The sequence below is a fragment of the Mastigoproctus giganteus genome, chromosome 13 (assembly GCF_048544385.1).
Source record: "Mastigoproctus giganteus isolate SK-2022 chromosome 13, ASM4854438v1, whole genome shotgun sequence".
NCBI classification, from domain to species: domain Eukaryota; kingdom Metazoa; phylum Arthropoda; class Arachnida; order Uropygi; family Thelyphonidae; genus Mastigoproctus; species Mastigoproctus giganteus.
In genome coordinates this window covers 49,149,086-49,171,037 of record NC_143587.1, presented here as the reverse complement: position 1 = coordinate 49,171,037, position 21,952 = coordinate 49,149,086, and the positions used below count along the sequence as shown (strand labels likewise).

The window sequence follows — 21,952 nt, the reverse complement described above, 5'->3', positions numbered from 1 at the left end:
CGCAATTTACAGACACAATACACATGGGTATATATAATAACTTACCGAGTGACCTTAATATAATAGTTTGGTTTGGTTTTGTAAGTGTATATTTTATTGGGGGTTGAATAGTTAGTATATTCTGAAGAAATTAATTCATCAAATGATATTTTTGTATCATTTTAAATTATATGATTTAAATTATATGATTACTTTGGCTTTTAGAGAAACTTAAAACTTGCTTTACTTGCTAACTAAAAACGAAAAAAAAAAAAAAAAAAAAACTACATTTTTGTCAACAATGTAGAGGTCTTTGTTGTCTCAGATGGTATTTCCTGGTCTTGACTCAAGCGACATATTATGGTGCGATGGCCCTGACTGTGCCGTTTCCATTTCATGATTACATTACGTTGAAGCAGGGTGTTGCATTTTTGTTGTTGGAATAGCACGAACGGAGTGATTGCTAATGTGGTATTCTATGATTATTTCCTGTTGGAAGTCGCTAAGCTCAGCTCCTCGATCCATCCACTATTTTTAATTGATCTGCTTACTTTTAGTTTGAATAGTTTCATTTACACCCTCTGACATATGAATGGCAGATATGGTTAATTTTTCTCCAAATTCCAGGGGTTTTCAGATGCTTTTGGAAATACATTATACAAATTTGTACATTATGTTTGTGTTAAGGAGTCATAAACTCATAGCTAATAGGATAAGGTAATAGTAATTTGTTTTAATGTTAAGCACTTAGCCATAACATGCTCTCGTGGATAGCGTACTGCATAGCCTGCTTTCTCTCTGACATTCCATTCCGTATTTGGCAGTAACTTGAGATTGTAGTGGTAGGGTTTAAGGAGCTTCAGCGACTAAGGCCATATTGCTCCGTGCATACTGTCTGTAAATGCGTGTTCTGTGGTCGATTTGCTGTTAGCTGGATTAGAAACCCGAATTTCCCGGAGGATGGGGAAGCCATGCCACCCTCGCCTGACACCGACTAATTCAGTCACGTTATGAAAAAAGACCATAAAAATTCCATGCATCATCGACGAGATTCGAACTCAGTTCCTTGCCACCCGGTATGGAAAGGACGGTGATTATACTAACTGTGCTACCCACATATCCACAAGAGCCGCCGGAAATGTCCTGAATGTCCCATTCTTTCATTTCTTCTGTATCCTTGGTTTTCTTCCATTATAGGTCTATCCAGGGGATATGGCTGTTATGGCTAATTTCGCTGTACTTCAGGTTGCCCTACAACTTCTGAGTGCCTTCTGGTCTTGGGTCAGTTGCCCTCCTTCACCTCTTGTCTGCTATTTGCTGTTTGATGACCTGAACGGTTGAGAACTGTTACAACTACTTGGTGTGCAATTTCACCCTGTACATTGCCATACAGGTCTCTAGCTTCGTTACTTCGTAGTATGCTCGCGTGGCGAACATATTTATTTCACTGCTCCACTTCATTACCGCTTGATACCGCTGAAGAAGAAGGCAGGAGCCTTCGAAAGCTTTGGTTTTATCGATTTTAATTTAGTATATTTTAATGTATTTTATTGTTCTTAACCCAGTATATTTTAATGTATATTTTATATGTATATTTCATATATTTTAGTTGTAAAGTTAAATATAATTTATTGTAAATACAGACAAATATAATTTATTATAAATACATAGTTACCAAGATTCCAGTTTTCGTTTTCTTTGTGTTTTATTTCTACATAAGGTTGGTGAAAAACATTTAAAATTACAATATAAAACTACAATATTCATTTGTTGGGTTTTGTTCCATTCCTGGGTGGTCACTAGCACAGTTGCATAGGAAGCACTTCCAGTTGTTGCCTGAATGATTTTGCTCTTCCCTTATAGTAGCCATATGGAGGACGCTACACTTGCTCCACTGTTTTCCTCCGGCGACAGTACTTTTCGAACTGATCCCTCTGCCTAAAGCCTGAACACAAGTGACTATCCTGAACCTTGATGCAGTATGTTCAATATTTCTATTTGCTGTTTTCAACAAGTTTTCCATCGCAATAGCACAGTTGGTAGTATTACCGTCCTCCTGACACCTGCGGAAAATACCTGAGTTTAAATGCCGTCGATGGCATGAGGAATTCTTATGGGCTTTTTTACAACATTGTTGAGTTAGTTGGTTAGTAAGTTAAACCCCGAAATTCGAGTTTTTCATCCGAACGGCAGGCAACTCAAGCACAGAACACACGCAATTTGCAGACATAATATATTCGGCGGATTATGATCGCAGTTGTTTCTGCACTTTAAACTCCAACAAGAATAACTTCATCCAGCTGTGGAGGCGGGCCTGTTTAGCTTTGGCTATTTTTTTTTTTTTTTTTTTAATCTAACGGTAGGTGGTAGGTACTTATTGGAAGTGACGACACGAGATGGTGCCACTCTCTGATACGCTATTACGTCGATCTTCGTGGAAGTGGGTACAATGAAGCGACTTTCGCGATTTTTTTTTGGCGGGGGGATTAAATTTAGATACATCACATTTATGGTTCGGCATCGTCTACCATTGGGCTAATAGTGTCCCTTCATTACAATTATTTTAACAACAGTACTATGGTCTGTAGATATAAATTTAGTTATTGATTAATACTGATTAATACGAGTCTTTTCTTTTGTGAAATATGAAGAATGAAAAAAGTAAATGAAACGATAACTGAGACGACATTTCGTGAGGAGCTTAATTTCATAACAGATATAATTGGAAGAGGGAGAGAGGTAGAAAGAAAGACACCAATAATGATAATTGTGGATATTGAAAATGCACCGTATTTGAAGCAAAGGTGGGTTCTGGTTTACAACCTTGACATTTTTAAACGAGAATTAATTGAAATTTTAAAGCAAGAATCCGACATTCGATAAAATTCTTAGATTTCCCTTTATCTTGATATTCTTGGATTCTACAGGGTGTCTCAAAAATATTGGCACGAACGTTAAGGGGAGGTAGGTAACATCTAAAGGAATGTGTATCGCATAGGAACCCATAACCGGAAACGTCACCGTAAGTCGGTAGACGGCGCGGTAGTTGCCGCACGAAGAGCATGCATCGATATACGAACTGTGAGCTGGCAGACATGCACCTATTGTATGGATTAGCAGAGGGCAATGGACGAGCCGCACAATGAATTTATGGAGAACGCTTCCCAGACAGACATGTACCGGACCACGGTTTGCTTGCGCGCGTGCATCAAAATTTGTGCGATTATGGGTTATTTAGAGGTAACAGGAGTAGTGCAGGCAGACCACGCGAACTCCCGCCATGGAAGAAAGTATGTTGAATGCCGTCCAGAATAATCCTACTAGCAGCACACGTGCCGTTGCCTCTGCCTTAGGAGTGTCTCATTGCAGTGTACAGCGTGTCTGGCACGACGATTCTTTACACCCCTTTCATCTACAAAGGGTTCAGTTACTGCTCCTCCAAGATCACCTGCACGTGTGGTTTTTGCGCAGTGGTTTCTCCAAGAAAGTGTTCAAGACTTGAATTTTCCAGCCTATATTTTGTTCACGGATGAGGCTTACTTCACTCGGGAAGGGAAGGCTTATTCAATCAGCACAATGCTCATGTGTGGGCTCACGACAACCCACATGGTGTGCGCCCCCATGCGGCACAGCATCGCTTCCCAATAAATGTGTGGGTAGGTGTGGTCGGTGACTGCTTAGTCGGCCCATACCATCCCGCACGGACTCCGCTAAATATCGGATCTTTCTTGAACAAGTTCTAAGTTCTACCAGGGTTACTTGATGATGTTCCAGCAAATGTGAGACGCAACATTTTTCGAAACATTTTTCGACATGACGGGGCGCCTGCCCATTATGGAAGGTGTGTTCGTGACCATTTGAACAGGGGTTTTGGGTGTCGATGGATTGGCCGTGGTAGACCCGTTGCCTGGCCCCCGCGCTCACCTGATTTATCGAGCCTTGATTTCTTTCTGTGGGGGACCCTCAAATCTATCGTGTATGAATCGCCTGTGGAGACGGAAATGGATCTTGTGGCGAGACTCGGCTGCGCTGCTGCTACTGTCAAAGAAACTCCAGGTGTGTTCGACCGTGTCCGCCAATCCATGCTGCGTCGGTCTCACGCATGCATCGCGTCTCATGGTGGAACCTTCGAGCATCTGTTGTAACATCATGAAATGCATCCATCTCGTACTCCATTGTTAATATGTCAAATAAATATTTGACATAATATTAACAATGTCTTGTGTCATTTCTGCTTCTTGTGCCTCTGCTACTACTTTCCCGTGACGTTTCCGGTTATGGGTTCCTATGCGATTCACATTCCTTTAGATGTTACCTACCTCCCCTAAACGTTTGTACCACACCCTGTATATTTCTTTGTACTTTCCCGAAGTCGTGATTTTTGCTTTTGCTTAGGATAATGTCATTGGCGAAGCTATAAATTTTGCCACTTCCTGCTCCAATCACCAAATGGCCTCACGTGATCACTGCAATCATAACCATAACGAACCGGAGCAACCATAACCAGGGCCGGTGCTAGATTAGCCGCCAGCGACTGGCGCCCTGAGCAAATCATGAAGTCAGCGCCCCCAGACTCCAAGGGAAGTCTGGGGACGCTGGGGAAGTATAGACTGAGGTCAGTACTGCGCCCCTCTGAGGTCTGCGCTCTAGGCGGCTGCTGGTTGGCCTAATGATAGCACCGGCCCTGACTATAACAACCCAGCCGCCGGGTGTCCCTAACTTCACGTCCACCTGCTGTGTGGCAATTCTTCCCTGGATAATATCATCCTCATCGTACGCAAGAATTTTTAATAATAGTAAGGTTTAATTTGATCTCTCACAAAATGCCTATTTTTTAATCTCTAAAATGGACAAACCTTACTACTAACATCTCATAGCCTTAGCTGCCTCAACGTTAGTTATAAACTCAACTCCCCTTTGTGTTCTCTTGAGCATCCGGGGATTTCATGCGCTTTTTTAGTTTTGGTGTGTATTTGTCTGTTTGTAGGGTTTTAATTAATCTTAAGTTCTTAGTGGAGGATGCATTAATTGGGAAGGTATTAGATAGTCATTCTACACTCTTTGAAAAAGATTAAAAATAAATAAATAAAATAACAACATAACATAACATTGATTTGTAGAAGATAAATTTCAAATTCCAAACAGCAATTGATTAATTTTTGTCCTCTCTTGACCGTTTTCTCGCTAACCACGAGGGTTGAATTTGCCCTTGTAACAACTATATACGTTATCACTGTAACTGGAGTCAGTCCCAGGTAGAGGATAAAGGGGCTATAGTCCCCTTATAATCAAAGTACTTGGATTTTTTTATTACTACATGATGATTAAAGTTTGATGGTTCCCAGAGACACTGGTCTAACACCTCCTTGGTTTACACCTTAGAAATTCTGGTTTAGCACCTTCGAAAATCCTGGGACCGCTCCCGGCTGTAACACCTCAAATTATGAAGATAGGACCTGCCCTTAAAATCAAGTGTTTAGAAAACACAGGTGTGTTCTTTTCAAAAGGGTATTTTATTAACATAATGTACAAACAAATGCATACACACACACACATCACACATATACACAATCAATGGTTGCCGACTGGACTGATAGACTTCTATTTTCAGTCTAATATAATACTGAAAAATTTGTATAACATTTGGTAAAGAAATCCAGTTTGTTAGCGTTTAGTTAGTACTTTGTTCTTTTCTTTTTTTTTTGTCCGTGTTAGTATTCATGAACATTTATTGCGTGCTAGAAAAATCTGTTACGCCTAGTTCTTCATTACTAACTGCGGAGAGCTTTAATTAACTTTGAGTATAGGTGAAGATTCCTGAGTCTGATTGCATAACAGTTCCGACTTCTTTTGTGAAATATTTGGTGATTTTTGGGTGAATTTTAGACTCACATCAGAGCAATGAGTTCCATTAATAAATCCATTTTGGCGCCCAGTAAGGTCCTCCACGTCCCCATTTTCTAAATCATTTGGATATTCTTCAAATCCGTTGTCAGGTTTTAGCACATCACCATTTTCCAGAAATTTGAACTTTTTACAAACATGTTGCCAGTCGGCTGATCTCAGATTTTCTGTGAGGTCCAAGTTTTTTCTTGCCCGGATACTCCAGCTACCTTCAATCGCTAAGGCTCCCTCTGTTGTCGCATTTGTCTTCTGGTTTTGCTGCGAGCCATTTGTTTCTTCTTTGCAATGATTCACCATACTTTCAGCATCAGATGTGACGTCAAACTGTTTGATAACTGAAGTGGTATTTGTTATTCCTGAGGGATTACGAGCTTGCACATCATCTTCGCTACTCTCAGTCGCTTCTTGTGGACTATCGGTCTCGAGAGATTCCGATTCAGTGATTTCTTCTTCACTTTCTGACTGTCCATTATTAATGAATTCTGATATTTGTTCGATTGTCAACGTGCTCGCGTATTGTTCGAGGACGCTCAATAACTCTGGACTTAGAAAACGCAACGAATTACAATTATTGAAACTCCCACAATTTAAAACCATCTTTTCTTGTGATTCGCTGTTATTTTCACTATGACTAGCAATATCCTCATCGTGAGAATTTTCACTGTTTAATTCTTTGAGGTTGATACCATGCCCGTATTTGGTGTCAGCATTGGAGAAAGTCTGACTCATAGGAAGAACTAAATCCCTAAAGTAAGCTAGCAGACAGAAGGCTTTCAATCCACATTTACAAGTTAGGACATTTTTCACAGTGAATAGTTTCTTCCCATTGTCACCCTCGTTATCAGATTTTAATTTATACCCGAAAGTTTGTTCACCAGATGTTAATCTAGGCATTAATTCCTTGGTAACCCAACTGGAGCACTGCGCATTGTCATAAGAATAACCAGCTGTATATCCAGAAGTCAGCTCCATCCTTAAATGGGCCGGATCATCATCTTCAAGTTTGTTTATTAATTCTCGTCTGGATATCTTAGGAGCTATGGTAAACTCAACTTCTGATATATCAGCATCTTTATTGGCAATATGGTTTCCTCCTTCCGATTCAGAAATTTCATTGAAAACGGGATCAAAGTCATCGCTTTCCATGCCTTCTTTTGCTTCCAATACTGGAAGACGGTCATCGCAAGGCAAAATTTTAGAAATGTGTTGTTGATGAAGTTTCTCGTAAAGATCAAGACGAAACACGTCAAATTTGGACAAAGTGTCCTTGAATTCACCATCAGTTTCTTCATAACTTCTAGGCCCTTCAGCAAATGCGTTTTCAGTCACATCAGTGGCTAATTTTTTTTGTGAATTTTTTTGATAAATGGATTCGGCTCGTCGGGAAAATTTTCTCGCTTTTCGCCTACCCCTGAATCTCCTAGGAGGGGGTTGTGGAGGAGTTATAAATGGTTCCACCATCATTGTTTCTGTAAAAGGACTCATCACAGTCTCAGCTCGCTTATTGTCAACATTCTCTGATACTGATATGATATGCCAAAGAATTTCCTCCATGTCTTTAATGTTTCCCACTAAATTGCTTTTGTCTGGTTTTTTGTGATTAAGGAATGCTTCCTCAGGAATAGTGGCTAAAGTAGGATGGTATCGATAACTGCGAACACGCCTTCTAGCACATGCTACAGACTCTCGGAGTCTCAGTAAAAATTCAATAGCAGCAGGAGGTGGTGCTAGAAGCATATCCGGTTGAAAATATTCTGGGCCAAGATTAAACTTTAATCTTCCACGACTAGGATATACCAGCAGGCTGTCTTCGCCTTCGTATATCAATTTCTGAAAGCGTTGGTTACCCTGTTGAGTAATGCTGTATTGCAAAAGGTCCTCCTCTTCTTGTTGACTGTGGTTGCGAAACCTAAACAAATTACTTGATGATCCTTCCGTAAGCATCTGAAAAACATAAATCTTCCATTAGATATTTGTTATTTTATTTATTATTTTTTTTTTAAATAAAAAATTAGTTCAAAATTTGGTCACCAGTGGCTAAGCAATTTATTTATTCCAATAAACAAACTAGCTTTTTGCTTTCGTTATAAGAAAGAATGACTGTGGGACAGGAGAATTAGAGGGTCGATGAAAAAAATACTTTTAAGCGTTATCCGACAATTCTGAAACTTTTTTTTTTCAAAATGATCTTTAGTTTTCGACTTATTAATTATTAAAAATGGAATAAGACTTTATAACCACCCTGTATAATATTGCTATTACTGATTCAATTACAAATAACTCTCAATAACGTCCAACAAATTATTTTATTTTAATGGAGTCGAAACTTGTCAATCAGATCAATATGATCTGTCTGTAAGATTATATGGATGTGAGAAGAGTCTGTTCATGGGCGATTTTCGTTAAGTGCGATCCTCTTGGGTAGCACAGTTGATATAATCACCGTTCTCCCCCATACCGGGTGGTAAATACCTGAGTTCGAATCTTCGTCAATGATGCGAGGAATTTTTATGTGGCTTTTTCACAACGTGGCTGAGTTAATCGATCTCAGTCGAAGGTAGCATGGCTTTTTCTCCCGGAAATTCAGGTTTTTCGTCCAGCAAACAACAAATCGACCACAGAATATACACACTAAATTAACAGACATGTTACATACGGCGCAACAGAGCATTTTTATCCCCAGGGGCTCACATCTGGTGAGTATGGGCTTGGCACACTCAGGGTCCTGAGCTGGATATCATCATTCTTCTCTTTCTTGGTGATTCCCTTCTACCGCTCTCTCTTTGGGTAATTCAGAAAATTTTTTTTTGCCTGGTGCAGCATAAGCCTCAGGCTTCCTTGCACCATATGGCTAATAATAATAATAATAATAAGTTTGATGCGCCTAAAACTCTGCAACAACTGCTGTCATTATGTGCAGGCTGAAAAATCTAGAAAATCTTACTCTCTCCGCTTAAGATTGAATAATTATCTCGATTGAAGAGGCCTTTAGACATTCCTCCAATCTTCGACAGGAATCGAATCTAAACTCCCCGAACGAGTAGACAGATAATGTATTCACACTAAACTATCACAGAGGACGCGATTTCGACTCATTTCGACTTTAAAAAAAATACTGCCAGAATTATTTATTAGCTAACTACATAAGACAAATCAGTGGGGACCTTCAACCAGCAACTGTTATGTGCAGACCACTAATCTGTTTAATTTCAAAAATTTTAAGTGGTGCGGTGCATGGCTTTTAAATGAATTTTCATAACAGCCCTCTCCTAAAAGGTTGAAGATGCTTGCTGTACATTCAGAGCATTATCCTTCATATTTGCAGTGAACACGGATCTATGAAGTACTGGAGGGGGGGATTTGATTAACTATGTTCGTCTTTTTCTCCCTTGGTTTGCTGAATTTTGGTTAGCCCACCGTTAAACGGTGGCTAACCAAAATTCAGCAAACCAAGTCTATCCACCAACCAGGAACAGACTACTTAGATTGGAAATCAGAATACTCCTTTATTCCCTCTCCACCTTTTCATTGAATAACAGGCTTGCACCATCCCAACAGAGCCAGCGAGAGTACAGTCCTTACTTCCAGTTTATTATATAATATACAACACTTCTTCTGGCATTATTAAACAAAGTCAACAATGTCAGAAGCAGGGACACGTAGTTCATCATAAATATTAACGACATCAAAAAAAATTCCAATGCTATAACAGAATTTGTGTCGATTACGGATAGTGAAGGAGGATCAAGCAGGAAAAAAGACGATGTCGAAGCCTGAAAATGCCGCTTTAGAGAGTGCACTCACTTTATTTTTTTGTTTTCTACAGAGCGAAGTTTAGGTGAACCAGTGTCTGGCCCAATGTTGTGTGAGAAAGCATTGGATTTTAATCGAAAATTAAGAGGTAATGAAGAATTTAAGGCAAGTACAGGTTGGCTGAAAAACTTTAAAATGAGACACGATATACGTGAACTATTCAAGGGGAGAAAATTTCTACAGACAAATCGGCAGGGGTGTCCTTTGAAAAGTAAGTTTGCTTCAGTTAAGCAAATTATGAGAAAGAAAACGTTTATAATGTTGATGAGACGGGCTTGTTATGGAAAGCATTACTGAGAAAAACCTTAGCCGCTAAAAGAGAAATGCCTGCACCAAGTTTTAAGATGAGCTTGGACTCTTGTGTTCAATAATCTACACCTCAAAGCAGATGGTAAAGTTATATTATTGCGTACTCAATGTCGGCGTGTTCACTTGCGTATAGGAGTAAATAATATTTCTGTATAACAGATTATAGCAGAGTATTGAGTAATTAAAATAAGTTATAATTACAAGTCCATTTTATTCACGAATGAAATTATAGTACATCATTTTAAAATATATTGTAAAAATCGAATTTACCTTTTGTCTGTTTACATCTTCTGAAGAGGTAGTATCGCAAGAGTTCCTTGAGTCCTTTTCATTTTGAAAGTTATTCACATCCCTCTGAAAGCATCAAAAGGAACATTTTATTAGTTTCTAGTTTACTGAGCTAAATAACAGACAACATACGGTACGAAAAGGAGAGGAAAAAAACAGAAAAGTATTAAATTTCCACACAAAATGGGGCACTATTTAAAAACACGTTACACTTTCCCTCTTACTTTTAAGAGTAAACAATGGTTAAATATAATAATTTTTAAAACTATATAAGTCATAAAAATAGTGGGGAATAGTGTTGTCTTTGTGAAGAAAGACATGACAGACAATATGGTTAGTGGAAAGTGGTGCATTGCTCGATGAGTGAGCAAGGGCCACGATGGTCCAGTTATCATAGAATACATAATTCTGGTTGACCACCAATGAACAGCAATTATAGAGTAATTGCTTGCTCCTCTGCTGGAAGTGAATGGGCTTTCATGCACTGTTGTGCAGCTGTTGTACAACAGTGCATGCTTCCTGTTCCTATAGGCATCTTCAACCCCAATAACTGAGCTCTGATCTTTTTTGCGGGAGTGAGAGGGTAATGATACGTGAAGATGTGAATATCTGCGTTAAAAACCAACAGCTGTTGAATTTTGTTATTCATACGGGTAGATAAATGGAAAAATGCAAACTTATATCAGCATATATTTGTTATGGTCCGAAGAACAGTTATTCGATTGTGAAAATTCCAGTTTTCTTTCCACCAACCAGCTGCCTTCTGTAATCCCAGATTTCCTTTAGATTGTTACCAAGAATATTGATCATTAGCGTAACCAACCTTGCAATGTGCTTGAAAAGTATCTTGACCAGAACGCAGATTTCCATACTCAGGTAATCTGTTCACAATACATCTCTTGGAACGACGTACTTTGACATAGATAAGCAGTCCCATAATGTACACAACACCCATAATTCCAAGGCACAGCCCGATGATTAGAATGTCTTGCCTCTTACTCAATGACATCTGACTGAAATAGCTTTCTGATCCTATTGAAAATAACAAAAAACACGCATTTTAATAAAATAATGTATGTAGAAAAAGAACATATACAGTATAAGGAGAAAAAAATGCTTATTTTGGATACTATGTACGACAGAATTTGAATTTTCAAATTTCCATTGGTCTTCTTATTCTTTGTCATACTATATTGCGATCTAGAAAAGACCCCCTAGGAGAATGTTTTGATAACGGAAGTTAAATTTACAAGATAACCTTCTCTAACTCAAATATTTCAAGGCTGACATCAATAGCTCATGTGGTGTCCTATAAATAGGATTTTTCTCAGGTTTACTCTTTGAAAAAGCATTATAACCCTTCATTATAACTTACAATTCACAAAATATGCGGACAACATAAAACTCCTCTTCTCATCGCATTGCATAACCAAAGCCAACACAATCATACAAAGAGACAATCCAACCTTGGGATATATCTGGGCTGGGTAAATGCCAAAATGAACCTACAGAAGTCAACTCAGATGAGTTGACTTTACTAGCTATTTATACAAGCACATCCAAGTTTCTATATATAGAATAGTGATCTAAATACACTAGTGCTCAAAAGCTAAGGGACAAACACAAAAATGTAAACAAATCAGAAACTTTTTATTAGATTATAATAAAACATCAGTTAGACACAGGGCCGGCCACAAGCACGTTCACTTGGTTGTCGAATAGGGCCCCGCGCTCAATAGTCTAAATAATAATATCATCCGTGTCTTTTCCTCATTTCTATCAACGAACCTACCGCCGTCTTAATGTCTAGTTACCCACATTACATTCACTCCAATAGCGCTTGCGCAATCGACTTGAAAATTGCTAGAAGTAGAGCGTATACTTCATTCTCAATGAGTATGTTTCGTTTAATATCGAACATAGGACGTTATTTAAAAGTTTAATTTTTATGTTATACTCACTTTCAATAATATCTGTATTGTTTTTAACTTCTGGAGATAAGGAAACAACAAACAGGGCCCGCAAGTAATCCTTGAACAGGACCACGCAAGTAGTAGTAGTGGCATGTGAAGCAAGAAAGCAAGCGTATGAGCTTGCTTTCGCAAGCTTATAAAGCTTATGCAGCATTAGACAAAAAAAAAAAAAAAAAAAAAAATACAAAACAATCCCCTCTAAATATTTGTTCAGTTCCTCCTTAAATTTATTTAACCTATCAACTTCCACAACGACAGATGGAAGTTTGTTCCAGCAATTAACCACCCGATGGCTAAAGGCAAATTTCTGCACATCTATTCTACATCTGTCTCTCCTCAATTTATGTCCCCTTAGGTTCGTAATCTGAACAAGTGGAAGAATTCCATCAGAATTCAGGGTGCTCAACCAATTCAAGGCCTTAATACACCTCAATCAGATCACCTCGCAGGTGCCTAGTCTCCAGCTGCTGCAATTTGCAGAACTTAAGCCTCTCCTGGTAAGAGGATCCCCTCATTCCCCTCACCAATCTTGTTGCCCTTCTCTGTACATGCTCAAGCAAATCTACATCCTTCCTAAAATGAGGCCTCCAGACCTGCACGCAGTACTCAAGGCGTGGCCTGACCATTGCTTTATACAGAGGGACAATCATCTCCGTTTCCCTGCTAACAAAATTCCTGTATATCATTGACAACACCCCATGACCTGCCCTGGCAGCCTGTCTGCATTGCTCAGAAAACTGCTCAGAACGTACCACATAGTTGGTACGTTCCTCTTGGGTTACTTCTACCCATATGCAATACTTTGCATTTTTCAATGTTAAACTTCACTTACCACTTCTCAGCCCATCTGCCCAAATTTTCTAGATCCTGTTGCAGTAACACACTGTCACTACTATCATTAACAACCCTGCCTGCCTTCATCAATATCATTGATAAATATACAAAACAACAGTGGACCCAATACCGAACCCTGTGGGACTCCACTAATAACATTAGTCCACGAAGAGCAGCTCCCATTGATTACCATCCTCTTGTCTTCTCCCACTCAACCACTCTATTCTCCCTGTTAAAGTAATTCTTGAACAGGGTCCCGCAAATTTTAGGGTCGGCCCTAGTGAGACATTCATTTTAATGGGTCTTAGTAATGGACGAATGGTACAAATTTCTATCTCAAATTATAGATTTATGCAAATCAGTTCATGATCTGATACGGACTCGTGTTTATGGAAAAGGACTGCGGATGGAAACTCTCCTACCTAGATTGAGATAATCGGATTTTGGTAAACAATTCCATACAAGCTACACCCTGTCCCCAATCCTCTGAAGGTATTGGCTCACTAAGAGAGCTCTGAGAGGACATGCATTATCGTCCATTAAAAGAAAATTTGGACCAACTGCTGCTGCAAAAGGGCGAACACAGCGATCAAGGATCTCATCTTGATACCAGCATACATTTGTTATGAACTTTCATGTATTTCTGAGAGGAGAGTTCCTCTCAGAAATACAAGAGATTTTTACAGCTACTGAAAATGATTCCAGCCACCATAATTAAACCACCACATTCAAAAAATTGAAATAACTTCAATTAAAAATAAAATTCAAATAACTTTGTCAGAGAAAAAGTGAAATATCTTTGTTCATTGTTTATTACAAATATTGTTACCTGTCATTCCGGATACCCATCCCACACGGAGAGAAATGCAAGCTTCGTAGGGAAGTGCATCCAATCTTCGGCATCGTACACGAATTAAAATGAACTGATGTTGGAGACGATGGCGATCTTTTTCACTTCCAAGCCACTACGGATTGCAACGAAAGTAAAAACAGATGATTACACAGAAGAGTCAAAGTCCCAATCTACAGTTATCTTTACATACATAATATTAATTTAATGTTTGAGCAATTATATCAACCGAAAAAAACCATATAGGTAAGATTGGCAAGGCTTCTGTAGACAAAGTCTACAGAGTCATGGTTCATATCAAAAATTCTCTGAAAGTGATCTGACTGTACCCAGGTTCAAATCAAGTTTAAATGGACGTTGATTTTGTGTGATATAAGATGACTTCTGTAAATGACAGACGATAGTCAGGATAGGTCAGAGGCCAAACGATTTTGAGAAGTATCACAAAAATCTCTTTATGCAACATGAATGGGCAGCCAAATGTGATTGACTCAATAAATGACAGGGATTTAAATTAAGTGAATATAGCGGATGGGAAACCACAGTGATGCGGAAGTACTTCGGAAGATATTCTTGAATGAATAGCACCGAGTGTACAAGGGCATTGTCATGATGAAAGCGCCAATTTGCCGAAGTCCACTTTTCTGACCATTTCCCCTGAACAGCACATCGTGCAGTCGCTGTAGAACTGTTTTGTAGTACTGCCGGTTCACTGTTTGACCATGCGGGATGAATTTTTTTTAAAAGTGACAATACCCTATGATTCGACAAATACTATAAGCACAATTTGATATTTGATCGAAATTGTCTTGCCTTTTTTTGGGCCTTAGAGAAGATGGAGTCTTTCAGTGAGAGGACTTGGTCTTTGTTCCTGGGTCAGAGTCGTACACACAATTCATCACCAGTAATGATTGATGAAACGAAGTGCGCATCAGGAGTAGCAGCACGTTGACTAGGTTATGATATTCACTCTCTCTTTCTCTCTCTCTCTCTGAAAACCAACTGCCATTCAACCTACAATTGGAGAATCACCAATACCCCTAGCTACTGGTTATAAAGATCTCGGGGTATAGTTTGATCTAAGCTCAAATTCGGCGTCCACATTGAGTACCTCCTGAAACAGTTTAACAGTCTTCGATGGAGAGCGAAGCAGCATCTACTTCACGATACGGAAATAATCGGAAGATACATACAGACCTCAGTATATCCCGCAATCCTGTATGCTGCAGAATCTGGGCCTCATCATCTCCTTTCCTGCAGAGGACAATATTCAGTTCTGAATACTGGACTTTGAAATAGTCGACTGCCAAAATCCACCCCCCCCCCTCTCTCAGACTAGGTCTACAGATATAGCACAACGGTTGAACATCCAGAAATTGCCGAACCTCATCACTATGATGGTGATAAAAACGCTTACAAGCGACATAGATGTCTCAGTTATTTGGAATTTATGTGAGTGACACATCCCTCAGCAGTCTCTGAGATCGTCCCCAAATCATACAAAAACAGAACCGGCTGAACATGCGTGATCGATTCTTACCGGGTCAAGCACTTCCATGAGTACAAGCGCTCCAAAAAAATGGAAATAGACCTATAGAATGTTTTTTAATGAAAGCTCCAAGCACGAGAGGAATTGGTGACAGACAAGAAATGTAGGAAACTCCTCACAGAGTAGATCTTTCATCTACAGGAGAAGTAAATGGCTTGAAGTAAAAACAACTGTGTACCAACTATGAGCGTGATAAAGAGCCAAGGCGATTACATTTCCTCTCACAGATAACCTTGGGTGTGAATCAGAACTGTCAGTAACATATGGACATCGTCATTATAACCCTGCCATGATGATGGATAATAATCAGTGTGTACAAAGTTATCTCCATAATATTAATAATTTCTCAATCAAACTGTACAGCTGGTCCTGCTGCCGTGATGAGCATATACTAGTAATATATTGTAACTAATATTACTGACACTTACTAGTAATAAAGGCTATTTATTTTATTTGTTTATTATCCTGACATGCGAAAACTCGCAGCTTTCTGTGACCATGTAAGGATACGTAACAGAGAGCATTATGAGGCACAAACTTCGCTGAAACGCATCGCATTCCCAAATCTTGTGTTCAAATTAATCGACTGTCCATATGAAATATCCATTTCACTAACAGCTTCAAGGATAGATAAAGGTCGATCATTCCTGATCAGATCACGAGCACGACGAGAAGTGGCCCTTTTTAAACTTTGTGAAAGTTTAAAAATTCTCAAAATTCGCGTTCAGGCCTTAGGCAGAGTGTTGGTTCGAAAAGTGAGAGATTTCCGAGGAAGACAGTGGAGCAAGTGGCGCTGTTCCCGTATGGTTACCACAAGGGAAGGACAAGGTCATGCAGCCCAACCAACGAGAAGTGCTTCCTGCGCAACTGCGTAGTGACCACCCAACAAGGAAGAAAAAGCCAAAGCAGGAAGTGGAGCAGCAAAATGAATTATTATTATTTCTGGTCAATGATCTTAAAAAAATTGATCAAAATAAATATATATATTTGTTGTTGTTGTTAAAAGTACAATGATTATTGCTTTACCTGAATAAAAATTTTTCCTCTGTCCTGATACAACTCAAACATGGGACCTCCTTCCTCCTTCACTATTGGTAGCCACCCCCTTGATGTCATGTACTCTGTGACGGTGATGTTGCACAACATATTTGATATAATGTTTTCTCCTTCTCCTAAAATTAGAAACAAGCATACTTTCGTACATTAACAGCGCAAACATTTTGATTATCATACGTGAGTAAATCTTTCAACAAGTGTTAAATTCAGAGAGGATTCCGATAAGAATTTCTCCCCCCACAAACCATGGTAATAAAAATTGAATTCCGAGAATTAGCCCTTCTCACATAAAATTCTCCATTTCCCAAAGTCTGAATTCAAGACTGGTTTACCCTATTAAAAATTATCAATAGAAAGCATCAAACCTTAAAATTATCATGGAGGACCGTCCGGCGCTTAGTGCTTTATTTTATATTTATAGTTATATCCTAACTACCTTTGACAAGCAAACACTCTCCTGAGTACCATAGCTCTCAAAGTTTCCATATACATCAGCAGATGTATGTTTTTTTCTTATATATTTAGTATATATTTTGTTATATTATTATCATATACTTAGATTTCAGTAAAGCTTTGACACAATTCCACATGTAAGACTTACAAATTGGAGTAGTGTGACATTAGGAGTAAGAAACTGCTATGGATAAGGGAATGATTGAGCGGTAGAAGAGACTTAGAGTAGTTATTAATTGACACTGCGCTTCTTGGACTACTGGAGACTTTGGCTATTAGAGGGGTACCACACTCAAAGTAGTGTAAAACAAAAAAGACCTGGCGGGGGGTAATTGTCTCGTCAGACATAAAGTTCTCTGACAGTGCAGACAGGCTGCTAGGATAGCTCTTAGGGTTCTAGCAATGACGTAAAAGAATTCTGTCAGCAGAAATAAGGAGGTCATCATTCTCCGATGGTTAGGTAGCATCTTAAGCATCATACAAAGGTCTAGAAGCCACATTTTGGGAAAGATGTGGATTGCTTGGGAAGGGTGCAGAGAAGAGCAATCAGATTAGTCAAGGACACAAAGAGTACTCTTACCACGAAAGACTTCACTTCTGAAAATTGCAGGGCTTGGAAACTAGGCACTTCTAAGGAAATCTGATTTAAATAGATTGAGTGAACTAAATGCTTATGGCATCCTTACTCTTTCTTGGATAACACGCATAAGGGGACATAAAGTGAAATAAATTAGAATCTATCAGAGAAATATTTTCAAACTAGGAAATTTATGTAGTTTTGACCATATCAAGATTATCTAAATACTTAAAAACGTCCAATCACATCAAACTTAGACAACTGCCTTATTTCTGTAAGCAAAAAACGTTCAGCCTTAAAGTCAAAATACATTATTATGATATTAGATGGATAATTTCAAGGATATTTATTTAATAATAAAAATCTCTTAACAATTAAATAACAATTTAAGTTGCAAATAGTATTTATACTTCAATTTCAAAAAATACAGTGTAATAGGCCCAGCACAATTAATGTAAGCATTGAAAATTAAAAAAAAAAAAAAAAAAACTTAATGGCGTAATTCTGAACATACAGAAATCTTTACAAAATATGGAGAACATTTTCATTTGCCTTTTAAACTTTTGCCTTATATCCAAGAGAATAGAGAAGCGCGTTCTGCATGTCAGATTTACTAAAGGATATGCTTCAAAATGGTAACCAAGTTGTTTCTAAGTTCGTTAGTAATTGGGTAAATTCCATTCTCAGTAAACTTGCAAATTGAATCGAAGCTACTGCTCCTTATGGAGATACTCAAAGCAGTCATAATTTAATTTTAAAGACCGTGTTGATATTCAAGATAGGACAATACCTTGAGGGGGTAATGAAAGATGCACTGTCCAAGGCAACTCACACACAGGCTTCAGGGTTCTACAACACGAATTAAATGGAAATCCTGTTTCGTGACTTCCAATCTAAATAATTTTGCTACTGTGTTCACTAAACCATGAAATAAATGGTTCGCTTACTATATTGAGTTTTAGACGTCCATCTTTTACGATTATATTATTATTTCTGTACTTTTAATTGCTTGCAGCGAAAATTTAAGAGAGAAATTCAATAGAGTGGATTACATAAAAACTCTCTGAAAACTTACCAGGAAGAGACAGATGAGCTTCAGGATACACCAACTGTCCAGCAGTAGGCAATGATACCAAAGGAACAGCTTCCAAACCGAAGGGGCGGACAAACACCATCACCGCGCATTCTGATAACAAACAAATAAACAGAAATATTTAAAAAGAAATGTGTAATTTTTTTTATAAAAATTAACTCTTCACAATGAATCACTTATTTTCGATAAATTTTATAAAATAATTGAGTAAAAGAATTTATGTTTATTATTTTTAATTTAATAGTTATGCAGTAGTTAAGAAATAATTATTAAGAAAGCAGTTATTGAGTAATTAAGATCAATTAAGTATGAACATAAACAAAAACAGTACAATGTACTTGGAAAAATATCTTTTCATTATCATAACTTACTTATTCATTCCCCACGACAATTAAGAGTTAAACCCTGCAGTTATGGGGGCTAGACCTGCGTGGTTCCTCTCAAAAATGACATTACGCCGTTAACCGTTGATTGAAGATACAAATCTCTAGTTTTCTGCATCTTCCTAAATATTAGCAATTTTTTACTTTGTATGATTTCTGAATTTATTTTTATTGTTTCTTCAGAGTTAATGTGAGGGAACCCGTCAGGTAAGGTGCCACCATTTTTTTTTTTTTGTTTGTTTGTTTTCTAATTTCATCATGTAACGTGTTGCTCACAGCAGAACAAACTCTGCCTTTTCAACGAATTGCTTGCATTGCACTTATTTCAAACACTTCTAAGTACAATTAGTAGATTTACCTTTTAACCATGCTATAACATCTCTGCAGCCTTCAAATGCCATTTAGCCGCCGTCTCAGATTTTAATAAATGGGAGACTAACCTTTTGGTTGTGTAATTTATTTGAAAGTAGTGCAACTCTCTGTGAAAGCAAAGTTTGTTTTGCTGTGAGCATGAAGGCCACTGCAATAATTAACGCTACGAAGCTGGGAACATGTGTTTATTCGTAACAAGTTCTGCTTGTTTTCAGACTGTCTGTAGTTATTTAAATTCTATGGAGTAATAAAACTATGAATTGGAGAAAGAGATGCGCATATATTTTCCCGAGGGAATTAGGATTCTTGGTTTGTAGCGACACGCATTTATAAATAGAATGGCACAATTTCCACCAAGGATTATGATTGCAATAAAGGCTGCAACTTATATCTCCTTGGAAACGATGATATTTCATCATGGTCTTCCTGACCAACACATTGTCCCACAAGTCTGGCTGTGCAACCAGATGATTTTGGCACTGTCGACTCCCAAGCAGGATCTGAATAGCGTTTTAGACTTCCAAGTGACAACCTTAGATGTCATCACCATAAAAACGTTTATAATCAACCTCATGATACATACTAAACAAAGATATCTGAAGAACTGATGGACACACAGTACGTGTGAGTTTCTTGACAATTCATTTTTCTTTTGCTGCGAGATGTCTTTGTGCCGAAGTCTGCAGAAGATTACTTCATCGTGGTTCGAATCTACTGATGCAGAGTACCTTAATTTATTTATATTTTGATGCTAGTTAACATAATTTTGTAAAATTAAATTTCTGTTTTTTACTTGTGATTTTTTAAATCTTGGTCTGCGGATTGTACTCAATGCATTTTGGAAATAAATATGATAAAGTTGGTGGTATACAACAAAACAAAGTGATGTAAAACCATTATAGATTTTCAATATACATACATCAATTAAATCAACAGTTTTTAGTGTAAAAATACAATAGTATTAAAATAATAAATCAACATTACGCATTATAAGCAAGATGCGTCAAGTATTCTAAGTTTAGGAGTATTTATCTCGTAATTAGTTTAAATTCTTTCAGTATCATCGTGCTTTGGAGGGAAGATTTATTTTACCTCACCATTAGTGAGATAAAATTTTAAATTTTTTTATCTCACCATGATCTTACATCACCCTAAGCAAATAATTTACTCAATCCGTCTACTCTCTCGTTCCATCAATTGGTATGCTAAAATTGGCAGTTATAGTACCTAATAATACATTATTAAAGATATTAATAATAAAATTAAAGATATTAAAGATGTTAATATTAATAATAAGAATTAAAGATATTAATTATTTAACATACTTTTCACAGTAGATTTTATATCATATTCAATTTGCCTTAAAATGCGTCTAATACGTTCAGTGAACAATAGAGGGCGCTCTACGAGACAGCGAGTTATAGTACCTAATAATACATTATTAAAGATATTAATAATAAAATTAAAGATATTAATATTAACAATAAGAATTAAAGATGTTAATATTAATAATAAGAATTAAAGATATTAATTATTTAACATACTTTTCATAGTAGATTTTATATCACATTCAATTTGCCTTAAAATGCGTATAATACGTTCAGTGAACAATAGAGGGCGCTCTACGAGACAGCGATGTGAATTTAATTTGGCTATGGATTTCATCTTTTTATTTATAACACAAAATACGTTAGCATGAGATTTTAGAGTATCGTTTCGAATATAACTGTTATAAGTGATAAGGATTTGGATTGTTTAGTTCATCAAGTGTATGTATATAAATAAGTGATTTTATTTTCAAGAATACAGTTGTTCTGATGACGAAATAGCTGTGATACTTGAATTGATGACAACAGAAATGAAAAAAATATCGTTTATTGGACCCATACACTGTGTAATATATATTTTTAACTCTGAAGAAAGTCAAAAATAATTTCATATTTTTAAAACCTTGTCATGTTTTTAAACTACCGCATATTCAGATTACTTGTAAAACAGTTTTTACTTTAAGACAAAAATATAATGTAATTATGCTATTAAATAATTATTGGGAGGTTAGTATTTAAAAATTGTAGTGAAGAATCGTTTATTCAGTGTTATCCAATTAAAATGCAATCCAGTTTTAAAATACAACACATTTTATTAAAAACGAAAACAGATTTAAATTATAACGGTTACACTATCTGCTGGAAGTGTTCACCTTGCTTGAAGACATGAATTCACTCTAGTCGTGCAGACAAGTACAGTATTATATTTTCCAGACATAAATTAATTTATTGAGTGAACTCCACAAATAAAAATCCGAATATAACTTCTTTTTTTTTTCTGCGCTAATACATGCTATAATGCTTCTCAAATACTACTGCCGTCACAATGAAACCGTTTTCTGCCACCTGTCTAAAAATAACTCATTCCACATCCTATGACACCATGTGCTCTGTCTCCATAGTTACCGCGACACATGATGTTAACTAATGGTTGAACAATAAACGATAACCCTTTATTCAAACTGCATTTAC

At 37.4% G+C, this 21,952-nt stretch overlaps 1 protein-coding gene across 1 annotated transcript in view; it reads right to left on the bottom strand.

Moving 5' to 3' along the window:
- Window positions 1-5,654: 5,654 nt before the first annotated feature.
- sha (shavenoid) overlaps window positions 5,655-21,952 on the bottom strand; it is a 71,396-nt gene continuing 55,098 nt past the window's right edge. The window contains exons 3-8 of the mRNA XM_090388156.1: window positions 18,661-18,771; window positions 16,526-16,671; window positions 13,930-14,065; window positions 11,117-11,325; window positions 10,276-10,359; window positions 5,655-7,827 (exon numbers count right to left, since the gene is read on the bottom strand). Of these exons, the coding sequence (XP_090244282.1) occupies window positions 5,767-7,827; window positions 10,276-10,359; window positions 11,117-11,325; window positions 13,930-14,065; window positions 16,526-16,671; window positions 18,661-18,771 (2,747 nt within the window). The 3' untranslated portion in view covers window positions 5,655-5,766. The remainder of the gene's footprint in view (window positions 7,828-10,275; window positions 10,360-11,116; window positions 11,326-13,929; window positions 14,066-16,525; window positions 16,672-18,660; window positions 18,772-21,952) is intronic.